Source organism: Temnothorax americanus, unplaced genomic scaffold (genome assembly GCF_048541705.1).
Source record: "Temnothorax americanus isolate GAGA-0224 unplaced genomic scaffold, ASM4854170v1 Scaffold24, whole genome shotgun sequence".
Classification (NCBI taxonomy): Eukaryota; Metazoa; Arthropoda; class Insecta; order Hymenoptera; family Formicidae; genus Temnothorax; species Temnothorax americanus.
The window spans coordinates 3,019,069-3,033,171 of record NW_027509381.1 but is presented as its reverse complement, the minus strand read 5'-3'; the positions used below and the strand labels follow the sequence as shown (position 1 = coordinate 3,033,171).

The window sequence follows — 14,103 nt, the reverse complement described above, 5'->3', positions numbered from 1 at the left end:
TGCTCTTAAAGAAATAGAGTATCCTTACATCACAAGATGATTCACTAAATATGATACGAACCACAGAATAAACTATAGTTGGTTGGAGATATTCTTACAGTGGATATACAGATATATCTGTAAACATCACGCTTGGTACATAACGTATACATATTTATGTGGTGAATAATGTAACAGCAGTGTTTAGTTTAAATTAAAATAGGTTCAGACAAAAATAACGGAGCGTTAGTAATCATCTTAGAATCAAGAATTTATCGTATTATATTTATGAATAAATGTTCAAACGATCAAAATCCTTAATCTTTTACAAATTACACATAAATTTTGCTTAAACGGAACTTCGTTTCCGTCCAATGCTAAAGCACGTGTGTCGCTTTGTTTCGATCTAACGCTTAAAAAAAATGTTGTTCAACTTAACTTCTCAATAAGGCAAAATCGGGCTAGTCAAATCAACTTACGAATCGATCGTCACTTCGTATAACAATCATTCGAAACGCTTACCCCACAATTACCGCGACTGCACGATTCATCGCGCGGATCGCGCCTCTCGCGCGTAGAAAAAAACAAACGAACAAACAGCTTGTAAAAGTAGACGTCTTGTAAATCGAACGTAGCTTATAAACTATATATTTAAGTCAATAGTGTCATACATACAAATGGTTTATCATTACAACCTGTGTATCCACAGTTACAATCCTGCGAGTTTAGGCTTTCACCGCCTTCCCTTCGCGATCTCATTATTCTACGGAGCTAGATTAGACACGCACTTTCGGGCATTCGCGTTTTTGTTTAGCGGCAATCAGATCGATTATTGTTACAGCCCGTCAAGTAGAGGAATTCCGTACCGCACATCTTAAATCAACAGCACGTATCGCTCGTGGTAACGAGACGATATATGATTCTGAACAATTAAGATGTCCCGAGAATCAGGCGTCCTATTCATAAACAAATACCTCAAATTCTTTCAACAATTTCGAGTTAATTTTTACTTAAAAATATTACGCAGTTGGGTAATTAAAAATTAGGGCTCTTTTTGGCGAAGCTTCGGAGGAATAATAAATAACGGAATATTTTTCAATTAAATTAAACTTTCAGCAGAATTTTAATGTAAAGCTCGCCAATTACTATCGCATCCCTGAACGTGCGGTGGTCTTTCAGGAACACTCTATATCTATACAATCAGAAAATAAAAGACACATATATTATTAAAAAAACAACTGATTATTTCGTGTTTTTTGAATAATTAAAAACGAGTACCGTTGATTCTGTTTATTACTTTAGTTGCAGTTCCTGCCCCTCGCTGTCGCTTTTTAATACACGCGTCCGTTTTTTAATACGGCAAGTGCAAGAAGGTACAGCTAAGAGATATGAACAGATTCACAATACGGAATACCGCTACGCGGGATCGAGTACGAGGCGAGCACGTGCGCGCGCGCGCGCGCGCGTATTGACTCCACGCGCGACCCACACACACACACACACACACACACATACACACTCACACACGCACACGCACGCGACGCACGTGCTCCCCGCGTTTCGCCGTGCCGCGCTGCAGCAGGATACGCGCGATCTATTTCCGTCCCTCCTCGTCACCGCGCGCGTTATCTTCCGCTTTCTACCCCGCATTCCGTCTTTGTATAAATCGTCGCAATACAACGAGTTTTACATATCGTAAAATCGATAAACGACCAACCGCGAGACACAATTCTCGCCTCGATCAGTAACGCGGTACAAAGAGGAACCTCCATGTGTACGTGCGTTATCGCTATTACCGATGTCGCATCTTTTTATCTTGGGTTCCCTTTACATCTTGCTCCCTTTTTTTCTTTATTTTATTTTTTTTATTTCTTTTTACGAAATCGCGCTTGTCGTCTCTACGGCCACTTACCTCTCGTATAGCTTAAAAAAAGTGTGTATATATATATACATACAGGATGTTTTAGGCGTCGCGCACTTTCTCTCGAATGCAGATATGTCTTTCTTTTTATATTTATTTATTTATTTAATCGATTAATTTCGATGTCTGTAATATTAAATATCTTTTAAAAATCGAATTGCTTTTTCTTTTTTTTCAAGACCGCGGCGCTTGCAGTCCGACGAGCAACCATTCTGGCTCGTGAAAACTTTTTATTTTACAATCGCTTATCAGTGAAAAAGATGTTTAACTCGATATTAAAATATCTGTCGAGAGAAAGTGCGCGAGAGTATGCATATACATATACACGTATGTATGTACATACTTTATGTTTACGCGTTCGGTTTTGTTAATATAATATATATTTCTAGTTTCTTCTCTCATGTTTTTTTTTCATCGCACCACATTCTCATTTCTCCGTTCTTCTCGTATTCTCTCATTGTTCTGTGTTAGTTCGCGCGTCATTAAACCTCACGCAAGTGACGAAGTCCGAGCCGAACATACACGGTTTTGCGTACGTTACTGGAACAATGATAGACTTTGATTGTTCGTATTACAAAAACTACTTCTGCTGGGTTATGTCAATCCTTCCTTATCCGTATACAAAAGAGATTAATTATACACATAGTAGGTAAATCCTCAGTAATCGACAATAGACTGTACATCTTAGTAACACGGAGAGCGCGTCAATTCTCTCTAATAACAACAAAAGAGATTTATCACGTTAGTATGAATCTCTCAATAAGGAAGGTTAAATCAGAACCTTTATTGTTACTACAGCATCAACAGTGTTACGTCGTCATCTCCAGCGCTTGAAACTCTTATACATTCTGGCTCTCCCTTTTATGAAAGTATCAAAAATATCCTTTCTAGCACTCATTCCCCAACAGACAACGGAAATTACGATATATCGTCTCAATACTAAAAATCAATAAAAGTATAACTAACTTATCTAAGGTAGAGCTCACACCTGCTCCTGCGCAGGTTCCCTTGACTAAGATTCGTCCTGTCCCCCTTTTCCAGAAAGAAAAAATAAAGAACCATAAAAAGAATAAGAAAAGACAAAAATCATGATCGAGATAATAAAGATTGTCCCGCTTATAAGCGCTAAATCGAGTTCAAGATGTAAAACTAAGTAAAATTTATAAATATGGTACAATTGATATTAAGCGATAGAGCAATAATAGATTAATTATAGATACGTATAGGTAATAGCATTGTATCGTTGAATCCTATGGCGATTTTTTTTTTGTTATTTAAGTCCTCCGCTTAACAAGAGTAGATTTGAGGATTGAATTAAACATCCGTGTTTCAGTGTGTGTTCGATTTTATGAGCGAGTCTCGTTCAGTCGAACAATTCACCGCACGCACCAATCGCCATTTGCGGACTAGCAGCCACCTTGACTAGCTTCTTTTTTTTCTGCCGTTTTCTGCCATCTCAACCCCTTCGGCGCGAGTCCTCTGGGCTAGCAACTTGTTCCACTATACTCCACCAAGTTCAACAGGTACGAATCAATCTCCGGGATGTTCAGGGCAGCTACGATTCACTTGAAACCACTTATCGATACAGCTAGAAAAAAAATACAAAACTTCATATCATCTATTCCGTCATAATATACTGAAATATGCTAACTGAAAGGTGATACGTTTTTAAAAATATTTTTAAAAAGGTGAAATACTTTTAAAAATTCGTTGACTCCAAGTAATCAACGATCACTTCAATACTACATTATTTATTATATTTTAACATTGAAAATTTTTTATATTAAAAAATAATATATAGCAATTTATTTATATAACAATTTGTTTAATTTCTTTTTTTTAAATTTTCTAGGATAATCGAATGTCTTTAATATCAATTTTCTATCGCCTATGCATGAGCTAGGAATTGACACAAAATAATATATAAATCGAATCGTTGTACATACTTTTTATGATATATACAGAGACAGGGCAAGCGGGCTATAAGATCTCCAGATTGTAGCTCCTCCAAGCAAATGACACATTCTCCCTTTCCATCTGTCAGCACGTCCTCTGGTCACGTAAATAAGCAAGGGACTTACTTAATTATCACCGTAATAATTACCACCAGCTATTAAATCATTGCTGCCACGTAAAGAACGGTCGTTTGTCGGACAGATATATACAAGCCTGTCACCGCTTGTCACTTACCATTGTAACTGAGCCGTGGCTTGGTCAGGCACATGACCAGGTGACACTCGATATCATCCGGCAGAATGAACTTGGAGCACACGGGACACTTTAGACCTTGAAACGCGAAGGCGAAGAGAGCGTCAGAAAAGAAAGGGCGAGAAGGGGTAGGGGGGGGGAGAGAGACGAGGACGGAAATCTGGGGGGTTGTGCGAACAAATCGCAGAAGGCGCAAATAATACCGTAAAAGACCCGTCTGACTCGATCCACCGGGACCACGGCCGCGGCCTCGTGCTCGTTCAGGCACGAGCTCACTATTATTCCCATAATAGACCCGACATAACCTCAGCCGCGGGCCGCGGTCCCGCGCGGCGGCGATCCTCTCCCGAGCCACATCCTTCCCTCCTCGAGCGAACGATCCTCGCGGCGAGCGACGCGCCCTTTTTTTCTTTTCCTCTCCCTCACGTTTCGCGCCGCGCGAATAAAAAATTTCCTCGCGATCGCGATTCAAAAATTCACCCCCAGGGCCCCGTTGGGCGTCCTCTCGGGGCTATCATCGATCGTGGTACGCCGGTTACCGGGCCAACCACCCCGGCAACGCGCGTCAAAACAAACGCCCCCTGTCCCACCCGCGAATCATCGTCGCTCGCGACGCGCACCGAACTCCGTACTCCGCGGAGCTCCCGCGGTTGCGCGACCTAACCTCGCTTTTTTGCGGCGCTCGCCCGCAATTAGGTTAGGGTGCCGCGAGGCACAGATGCACCTGCGAAACTGCGCGACAATAACGATTTGTTTGACTTTCAGCGCCGCGGTAAGGTACATTCGCAGTAAATTGACGACGTGCTACGTAACGCGCGTAAATAATCAGCGAGCCGGGGGAGCGAGCCAGTTTCCGGGCCCCGGTTCCGAATGGGATACACGAATACGCAAACATCTGTACGAGAGACTCTCGGGGCTTACCGTTGAGGGACCAAATGTGCGAAGGCAAGCTGTGAGCGGCGTAGACGCGGCCACTCTCCTCGTCCGTGTCGTCGGAGTCGAGCTGCGGCAGGCCGAGGGCCTGGCCGACTCCAACCCCGACCGAGGTGGAGAGGCCGGCCTGATCGGCGGTGGACAGGTCCGGGACGGAGCTCAGCGAGCGCGCGCGCTGCCTGCTGTCCCCGGACATCCGCGAGTTCTGCGACTGATTGGCCTGCTGGTGCTGATGCTGGAGCATGCCCACGCCGCCCGGTAGGGAGCGGAGCATGGAGAAGCCCTGCATCGCGGTCTCGTTCGCCCCGGTGGAGGATTGACCGTTGCCGCCGGCGGATTGTGCCACGGTGCTCGCCTTGGCTCCCATCCCCAAGTCGAGAGTGATGAATTTGGAAAAAAAAAAAAAAACAACAATCGTGTGACACCACGTGCTCGGCCGCCCGCTCGGTCACCGCTCTCTCTCTCCCTCTCCGCCCCCTATATATTTTGCGTCCGCGCCTCCCGTCCGGTATTAATTCACCTGTCACCCCCGCGCGGGTTTTTCGCGCGGTCGATCAGGAAGAAGGGCAAGAAGGGAGGAACGCGACCCCCCTCAGGTCCTGGCAGTGGTACGCGGACACGCACATACACACTGGGGCAATACACTGGCGGTCCTCGGTCCTCGTGCTCGCCTTCGTCTCGCGCCTCTTCGGTCTCCTCCTCGTTCTTCTTCTTCTTCTTCTTCGTCTTCGTCTTCTTCCTCACCCTCGCCCCGCTCGCGCACAGGGTCGGCGGTCGGCGTCGGCGTCGGCGGCGACAGACGGCTGGGACGACCTGGCTGGCCACGGCCCCACCGCGGCGGCGTGGCGCTCTTCTTCTTACAACACTTTGGGATTTAACTTGGGCCGGAATTTAGCAGACGTACGCCACAACGAGCAAGTCATTTCGTCCGCGAACATACCAGCGGCTCGTCGCACAAAACATTCCCCGACATCTTAAACTTCCTAGATGTCAACACGGTCGGCTCGCGCAGACACTCCACTTCTCCCCCGTGACTTTGCGCGTGCACGCCTGCACGCCGCGCGCCGCGGATGCGGATTTACGTGACGACGACACGACGGGCGACCGGGGCGACGGGTTCGCCCGCGGCGCGCGTGAAGCGCGTCAAGTTCCACAGATTATTGGCGGAGCCTGATTGGCGGCGCCATGTTGTTGATACAAACCCGAGTAATAAAGCGCGATCGATTGTTTAAAAAAAAAATTGCGTGCAATTTTTTTTTATATATTCTTTTCTTGGATCGTTGTTTATAAACACCCAATACGGTTTACGTTCGCGATAGAAACTTTTCGAGTCGAATTGAAATAAATGATAAATGTGCGATATTAGATATTTTCGGTTTTTCCAACAATTATGAATGAACGAATTTCCGCACACACAGGCATCTAAATAAATAAATAAATGAATAAAAAAATAAAAAATGGCACGTGACGTAAGCCGAACACGCACACCTGCGAAGCACGAGTTACGAAAAAACGTGTGAATTAATTTTTAGGCCTGGATCACAATCGAAGAGGCAGTCAACTGTAACTGTTATTTTTGTTGCTGTTATCGTTGAGCAAAAAAGTACTCCAAAAGTTCTTCGGAATATATCTCTCGGTACTTTCTTAAGATATAAAGAAAACGACACTCATCCCCACCTTATCAATATAATCCATTAATCTTTAATGTGAAAATATGCGACAGAAATATTAATCGCGCACAACATATAGCAAAAATTTATGTATACATATATTTATATATATATATATATATATATATACCATTTTTTTCTTATAAATATGAAGTATATATATGTACAGTTTTTAATCGATATAAAAATATCTAAAAGACGTCTTGCAATCTTTATACACGTACGATAGGTTTCAAAACGGGCGAAAATGGCACGTAGTTGGTAAAATAATTAATCAGTAGTTTTGACATAGGTTACGAGTATCAGCCTTTGAATCGGGGCTCAAAGAGCTCCAAGGGGTGTCGAGACACTTTTGTAGCTTCGATTCGGACCGAATCTCATCGTCGGCGTCGCATACCTCGCCGATCTCGTAGTGCTCGTATACCGATCTGTCCAACCAATCGTCGAGGTCCTCACCGATCCTGTTCCGACTGTGCGTAATCGGCTCGTTCGCCATCGCCGCTTTCGCTATTTTCGACCAGCTTTTATTCATCTCCTCCGTGATGCGATAGACGGCGTTCGGACCGTCCAATATCTCCTTCGCCTTGTCCAAATCTATCTTCTTCGTCTTCCAGTAGGATAACGGATTTACCAAGAATTTTAATTTTGCCATCAGTTGAGTGTCGGCAACTAATAACAGTCGCCAAGTACCAACGGCTAGTTGCTCGTTTAGCTGCGGCTTAACGTGTCCCACCTGAAAAGACGTACGAGAAGTTACATGATATCCGGTTGCGAGATGAGAAAATTCTGTAAGAAAAAGTTTGGCGTTGCGTATGATAATCACCAAGGTCATCTCTTCGAGCAGGAGATAATTCACGTCGGCGAGGCGGCCATGCGGATCGATCCATAGGATCGATACGTTCTGCGGTATCGTAACACCCGGGTCGAACTCGTAAGCCAAGATTGGAGTCGAGTACGGCCCCATGCTGCCCATCAAGTTTCTAAACGTCTGCTCCTTTTGATCGTAATCCGTGCTAACGGAGAGACTTCGTATTTTTCCTGACCATAATCTACTGGCAGAAAAGTTGTGTCGCATCGAGATCAAAGCTTCCACGCGTCTCGCGCGACCGTCGGAGTATTCTTCTTTGTTCTCCGCCAGAATTAGTATACCAGCGAAACGATTATCGCGGAAGTACGCGGTATTTTCTAATAGGCGGACATTTTTGTGATTTACGTTCAGCTTGCGGTAAACCAATCTCGCCAAGGAGTACGAGAGCGTTAACAACGCGTCGTCCGGCAGTGGACTCAAGTCCGCGCGATGATACAGGCTTTGCCAGTAAGCGTTGTAGCCCCACGATCTAGTCGTTTTGTTCGTTCGGTCGGGATACAGCCATTCCTCCACGCGGTCTATGATTCGGTGATCGATGACAGGTTCGAATTTACGGGCAAAGAATATATTGCGATCGACCGTGTTTCGCAGCCGGTTAAAGTCCTCGAGTTTAAAATCATTCGGGCTGCATCCGCACCAATCTACCACAGCCTTGTACTGACACTTGCAACCCAACTTCCTCTTCCAGTTTGTCATGTGCAGATTATTGTCTATGTAAGTGTTGCAGAATCGTGAGTTTCTCAAGACCGTATGAAAGAATGACTCGGCTGGCAGTAAGGTGTATTTAAACAGCTTTAATAGATTGGCTACCAGTTGATCGGGATTCGGATCGGCAACGTACTCGACGAAGTCTCGGCTCAGAGCAAACCAGTCGCTACCACCGTCAATTTGAATACCTGCAAGAATTATGAAAAATATATATGATGTTCACAGAAACAATCAATTCAATTACTTAATATTTTTGAAAAAAAAATATATATATATATAGAAAAGCTAGAAAATTTATGAAATTTGTGTATGAATAAAAATATATGTGATTCTTTAACGTACCATCTGGTAATTTTCGATCACCGGTTCGCCACATGCGTGCTTCGCATTCGACAAAAGTTTTGTCTAAACCCTGTTTAGCTATGAAACGCTGAACCTCTCTTCCGTGCGATTTCGCGAAATTCATACCCTTATTCCAACTGAGAAACTCGGTCAACTGATTATCGCTTTTCAAAGGGAAATCGGATTCCGATAGATTTACGAGAAAATCCCAATGTTGATGATAGGCGAGCATCTGTTGCGCGGACTTCAAAAATGTCGTCAAAAGACTCGCGCCGCCCCAAATACTCGCGTGTCGCAAGCCCTCCCCTCTTGCCACTTTGATATTGTTTAGTTTACACAATTTTTCCAGTTCCAACATTTCGCGATATAAATAATCTTGCCTCTGAAAAAATTAACAATTTGTTCGAAACAATATTAATCTATTTATTAATCTATTGTTCTCTTCAGTGTGTAATAAGTTTATAATAGAAACAATTTTGGAAACTACTACAGATCTGAAAGTAGAGTTTAAGTAGAAATGTGTAATTTTGAGAAATTTCTGCTTCACGATGTAATTACTCAATATCTTTATCTTATCCAAATTAGAGTTAATAATTATTTTCTTTTATATTGTCGCCTCGATTGTCGCACTTACCGCGTCAACGTGGATATAAAAAAAATGCGAGGAACGATACAAAATACTGATAAGTCGTTTCACTTGCCGACTCGCTCTGCCATTCACCGTCAGCAGATAAGCTATTCGCACAGGTTGCTCGAGTTCATTTTTTAAACTCGAGTTTCTCGCCTCTTGAGCCTTAAATCCTGTCGAAAGACGAAACGAATTAATTAATAATCCCACAGCTGTCTGCGTGTATTCACTTGTATTCGCGTACTTTGAATTCCAGTTGAATATATATTAATAGTCAAATAACCACCGCACGTCTGTTTCGGATTGCCGGAACATTTCATGTTGCAGCTGGAATCTGGTAACCGTTTCGTCTGTAGCGGCTGTTCCATTCCGCAGAAACATTCCATCCTAAAATCACAGGTCCGTGACGCGTTTCGAAAGAATTATCGTAGCATATTTGTATTTCAATCGCATCGGACACTAACGAGTACTCTGTGCCGGCGTACGGAAATCCCGATTGAAGACACATATAAGCGCAACGCTCGGGCGTGTTGTTCCCTTTAAAGACGTGATAATAACCGGAGAGCGCTCTCAGTGTTTTATCGTCCTTGAAGCAGCCCAAGTTGATCGGGATGCCTCTAAAACCTGGAGAATGGGGACACAAAGATTGTACTCTTTCCGGGTACAACAAACCCTGCTGGCTAAGGCACGTCGCATTGACAATGCGTTGCTTGCACGCTTGACTCTGGGCACGCGTTACGGCGCTCACCGCCTCCCGGACCGTAACATCGCACGCAGGTGTGAAATTCAATGATTTGCGATCTAGCTTAATTCTGGCGGTGCGATTTCTTAGCTGGGACTGCGCGTGAGTTTGCTTGTTCGAGTTTGCCTGCTTGTCGGGCGGAAGTTTCAGTCGACGTAAGCCTTTCGGCAGGCCCTCATCCTCCTCAGGTTGGGAAGAACCGCCCTGCGAGTTGGCGGAAAGCACCAGTGAGTGACGAATTGGCAAATGCTCCTGTCGTTGTTATCTATCATCGGCTGCGATCCACTTGACGCTACAAATGTTTCGAAGCGTTTCTCTTCTCTTTTCTTTCAATGAAGAAAGAAGGAGAAGAAGAACGCTCCGAAGTATTTGTAGCGTCAAGTGGACCGCAGCCATTATCTGTCATCATATATCATTATTATCTATCATTATCTGTCGTTATTATCTATTATTGGGTCTGTTTTCTATCGCTGCATTGGCTGCACTAGTTCGAGAACTGTACGCAGACTAAAGTGAGAAATGTTACACGCGTACGTTTCTCACGCCTCAATGTACATGTACGGTTCTTCGACCGGTGCGGGCAGTTCAGCAATAGAAAACCGACCCATATAACGTGTAATTATCTTCCAAGGGAAGGTTAGGCAGCTTACCTCTCCGGACGACAGCCGGCTAGACTTGCTTTTGTCATTGACCAGACCGAAATACGTGTGCAGATAGACTTGGACGCACAGCATGATTATGCCAAAGGCGAAGACCAGCCGGTACTTGCGCAAGCAGCCCCGATGCCGACCGCCCGGGTGGTTCCTGACATTCGGCATCGTTCTCCGAGGCTCGCTCGCGATTACCGTTGACCGCGGCATGCGACCGAGGAAGCCGGGCCCATCGAGGCTGAACGACTCTATCCCGTCACGAACCTTAATTCACGTATCCCCGCCCGTGTCCCTCAGCGGAGAACCGAACGCGCGTCTACACTCGTGCGCCCCACGTCGCGCCCCATCGTAAGCACCTCGCACAAATGCACCGAATGCGAGTTACGCGAGTACTGCGACGCGATCGTGTCGGAGTTGTCAGACGGCATCTCCCCGCTCCCGAATGATTGAGCACGGAGGTTAGGTCGCGGTCGTCGCGGTTATAGGTTAGGTCAGGGTTTAGACTCGCGCGTCACAGACAGAGCGCGTGCCTACTGTCCGCGGCTGCGTCGATTCGACGGCGGACGGCGGTCGCCTCTGTGAGGTTATGGTCCGCGCCTCATTAATGCAGTAAACAACTTCAGTCACGCTTTTTATCGGTCTATGCGGTCATCCACGAGGAACGCCCATGGCAGGCGAGCCGCCGTGAGGCAATCGCGCGACTGCTCCGAGCCGACCTGGTGAACGCGGTGACGTATAGGCTCTAGGAGGAAATCGCGGTCTTCGCGGGGGGATTTCAGATGCGACGTCAGAAAATGGCAAATGCGATGCTCACGAGCAAGACCAAGGAGGAGGATATCATGGAATGTTTCCTCTATCCCAAGTTCTGCTACGCGGCCGAGCCGGACGCGGTGACGGAAGCCCGGCTGAGCGAGGAGGTCGCCAAGTACAACGAGGAAATCGCCCAGTTCGTCGCCGATCACATCTGGCACAGCGACAGCTTAACATTCCGTCCTAGAACCAAGCGGGCGATGCTGCTGAACCGAACCCTCGAGGGATCGGCGGTGGAGGAAGGTGAATACTTTATTTCGACTTGTTTGCAGCTGTAGTCCTTGAAAACGATCCAATAATCAATAATCGATCAACTTTTGCTAGATCATCATACCTTGCCCCATATCTACGCGAGTCTGCGTTTCGACGAGGATATAGGCGACGAGTGGCTGACGGTGTTCCTGATATTTAGGCTCACCAAAGTCTTCGATGGATTGATCGCCAGAGTAGTGGACTCGGACGGAGAGTTTCTGCTGATAGAAGCCGCTAATGTCCTGCCGCTCTGGGCCAGTCCCGAGACGTGTCAGGACAGAGTGTTCGTTCATAACGGTGATATTCATGTTATTAGAGAGAGGGGAACGTCGTTTCCCAATTTGCTAAATAATATACACGGCAAGCCACATATCTCTAAGATGTCCGAGAAGGTGCAGCTTGTGTTGCAAAAGCGACTCGGCATCTATCCCGATGAGATTCGGAAGAGGAAGCACAAGGCGAGGGCGTACCTTCCGGAGAAGGCGGCCTCTATACTTCGTCTAGAACCAAGACTCGTATCTTCAGTGATTAGAACTATCTGCCATTCGGATCCATTTGAACGCAAAGTACAATTGAATTGATTTAATCTTTTTTTCATGTGTATAATCGATTTTATATGTATATATTATACCTGTTAATACTACCGTATATTTATAGGTTTGTCGCGCCATGAGGTATTTCCCTCCCGAGCAACGAACAATGGTCAATGTTAAAATGACCAAGTGTTTGTACGCGATGGCGAAGCACTGTCGTTATACCGGTGATCCAAAAACAGGTTGGAACATCCCACCTGCGACTTGCTCAAAATACAATGCTCATGTTCTCGGAGTTAAAATAGCATGCGGTTTAGAGATGTTAGTAGCTCGAGCCAATGAGGAACGTAGAAAACGTATCAAAGAACAGTCGGACGTTTCCGACGACGCTGAAAAGTTAAAGCTGAACGAACCAGCTTTCAACGCTTACCTAGCTCGTTTAGAGGCGAACGGTTACTTTAGAGATCTGTTGGAAGGTAGTCAGGAACGTGATAAGCTGCTGTCCACGGCGAAAGAGTATTTCTTGAAGCATGCGACTTTATTCGACAATCTAACGAATTTGTACGAAAGCGATGCTCAAAAAGTTTTAGAAGCATGGGAGAACATACAGACGAATGACATTGAAATGCATGGTAATTTGTTATTTACATATTTAAATTTGATTACTATTTACATATTAAATTCAAATTACTATTTTTTAAAAAGTAGCATACAAATAATTTTCTCAAACCATCGCACATTTAGCTATAATTGAGTATTTTCTATACGCAGCTCAAGATGAGACTACGTTGAGTCCCGCGGATACCGATAGCTGGCTTAATGTGGACCCGGCGCAATTAGAAGTGTATTTAAACCAACAGTGGGGCAACGTTAATAAAAAATTGGATCAAGAACCTTTAAGTCTTCGAGAAAAAGTGCAAACGTTTCTCAACCAAACCAGCGACGTTGATGGCGTGCATTTCTTAGAGTATGATTTTTATCTGTCGGAATAGACAATTCTGGAGGCTATGATTTATTCGTAAAACGGTGAAGGGAGATAATCGTCAATTTCATTTACAGAGAGCAATCGATGGACAATGACATGCAAGACGCGGAGGATGGCGCGCGAATAGACTTCGACGCGGACGTGTTCGATAGTACGTTAAGAGGCATCCTAGACTTAGTCGTTCCGGGAGGAGAGGGTGAGTTCGATGGTAGCTCGGAGGGATCGCTGGGTGGCGATGACGAGGATAAGGGCGGCGATATGGACAAGTACATGCGGCTGTTAGACTCGCAGCTGCAGTCGCAGATGGTAAAAGACGAGAATTCGGTAGCGGATGACGATAATAATAGCGCGGATCCCGTAGAGGCAAGTTTGCGGGAAAGTATCGAAGCCGAGGCCGGCGGCTCCGGCCCGGCCGGAAACATAATCGGTGGTCCCGTGCGAAGGCTCATGCATCTGCAGTTGCAATCGCCTACGACGGTACCGCCCGACTTGCAAAGTTAATGGCACTACATAGTAGATGATTAACACAGTCGATTCACGTTAACATTCGTAAACGTTATTACAACCTTCGCTTCATTCCGCAAAGTACATTAAGCATTTGCCATTTCAACCAAGGAGAAAAGACAATGGACTAAAATCTCATTGCTATCCAAATTATTATTACACATTTATTACTTAAAATATATACTTAATGTTATCGATCAAAGCACCTTTATCACGAAGTTAGTACCATTGATACACATTTCACAATTGTACTTTTCATCACACTCGGCTATATCACTGTTTTTCATACAAATTATACATATATATATATATATATATATATATATATATATATATATATACACACAGATATAACATTTAAGGTGTTATT

At 45.0% G+C, this 14,103-nt stretch overlaps 3 protein-coding genes across 3 annotated transcripts; 1 reads left to right on the top strand and 2 right to left on the bottom strand.

Moving 5' to 3' along the window:
- Window positions 1-611: 611 nt before the first annotated feature.
- LOC143898696 (uncharacterized) lies at window positions 612-6,085 on the bottom strand. The gene is made up of 4 exons (XM_077408340.1): window positions 5,030-6,085; window positions 4,091-4,186; window positions 3,847-3,952; window positions 612-3,488 (listed from the first exon to the last, which is right to left on the bottom strand). Exons 1-4 carry the CDS (start codon window positions 5,406-5,408, stop codon window positions 3,431-3,433), a joined length of 639 nt encoding a protein of 212 aa, XP_077264466.1. The 5' UTR covers window positions 5,409-6,085; the 3' UTR covers window positions 612-3,430.
- A 723-nt stretch (window positions 6,086-6,808) lies between these two features.
- Oxt (Xylosyltransferase oxt) lies at window positions 6,809-11,078 on the bottom strand. Its single transcript, XM_077408328.1, has 7 exons — window positions 10,650-11,078; window positions 9,722-10,203; window positions 9,502-9,644; window positions 9,264-9,430; window positions 8,630-9,011; window positions 7,535-8,475; window positions 6,809-7,444 (listed from the first exon to the last, which is right to left on the bottom strand). The coding sequence occupies exons 1-7, from the start codon at window positions 10,857-10,859 to the stop codon at window positions 6,986-6,988; spliced, it is 2,784 nt and encodes a 927-aa protein (XP_077264454.1). The 5' UTR covers window positions 10,860-11,078; the 3' UTR covers window positions 6,809-6,985.
- Window positions 11,079-11,215: 137 nt separating this feature from the next.
- Ecd (ecdysoneless cell cycle regulator) lies at window positions 11,216-14,102 on the top strand. The gene is made up of 5 exons (XM_077408333.1): window positions 11,216-11,702; window positions 11,784-12,277; window positions 12,369-12,876; window positions 13,016-13,211; window positions 13,304-14,102. Exons 1-5 carry the CDS (start codon window positions 11,429-11,431, stop codon window positions 13,728-13,730), a joined length of 1,899 nt encoding a protein of 632 aa, XP_077264459.1. The 5' UTR covers window positions 11,216-11,428; the 3' UTR covers window positions 13,731-14,102.
- The last annotated feature ends 1 nt before the right edge of the window (window position 14,103 follows it).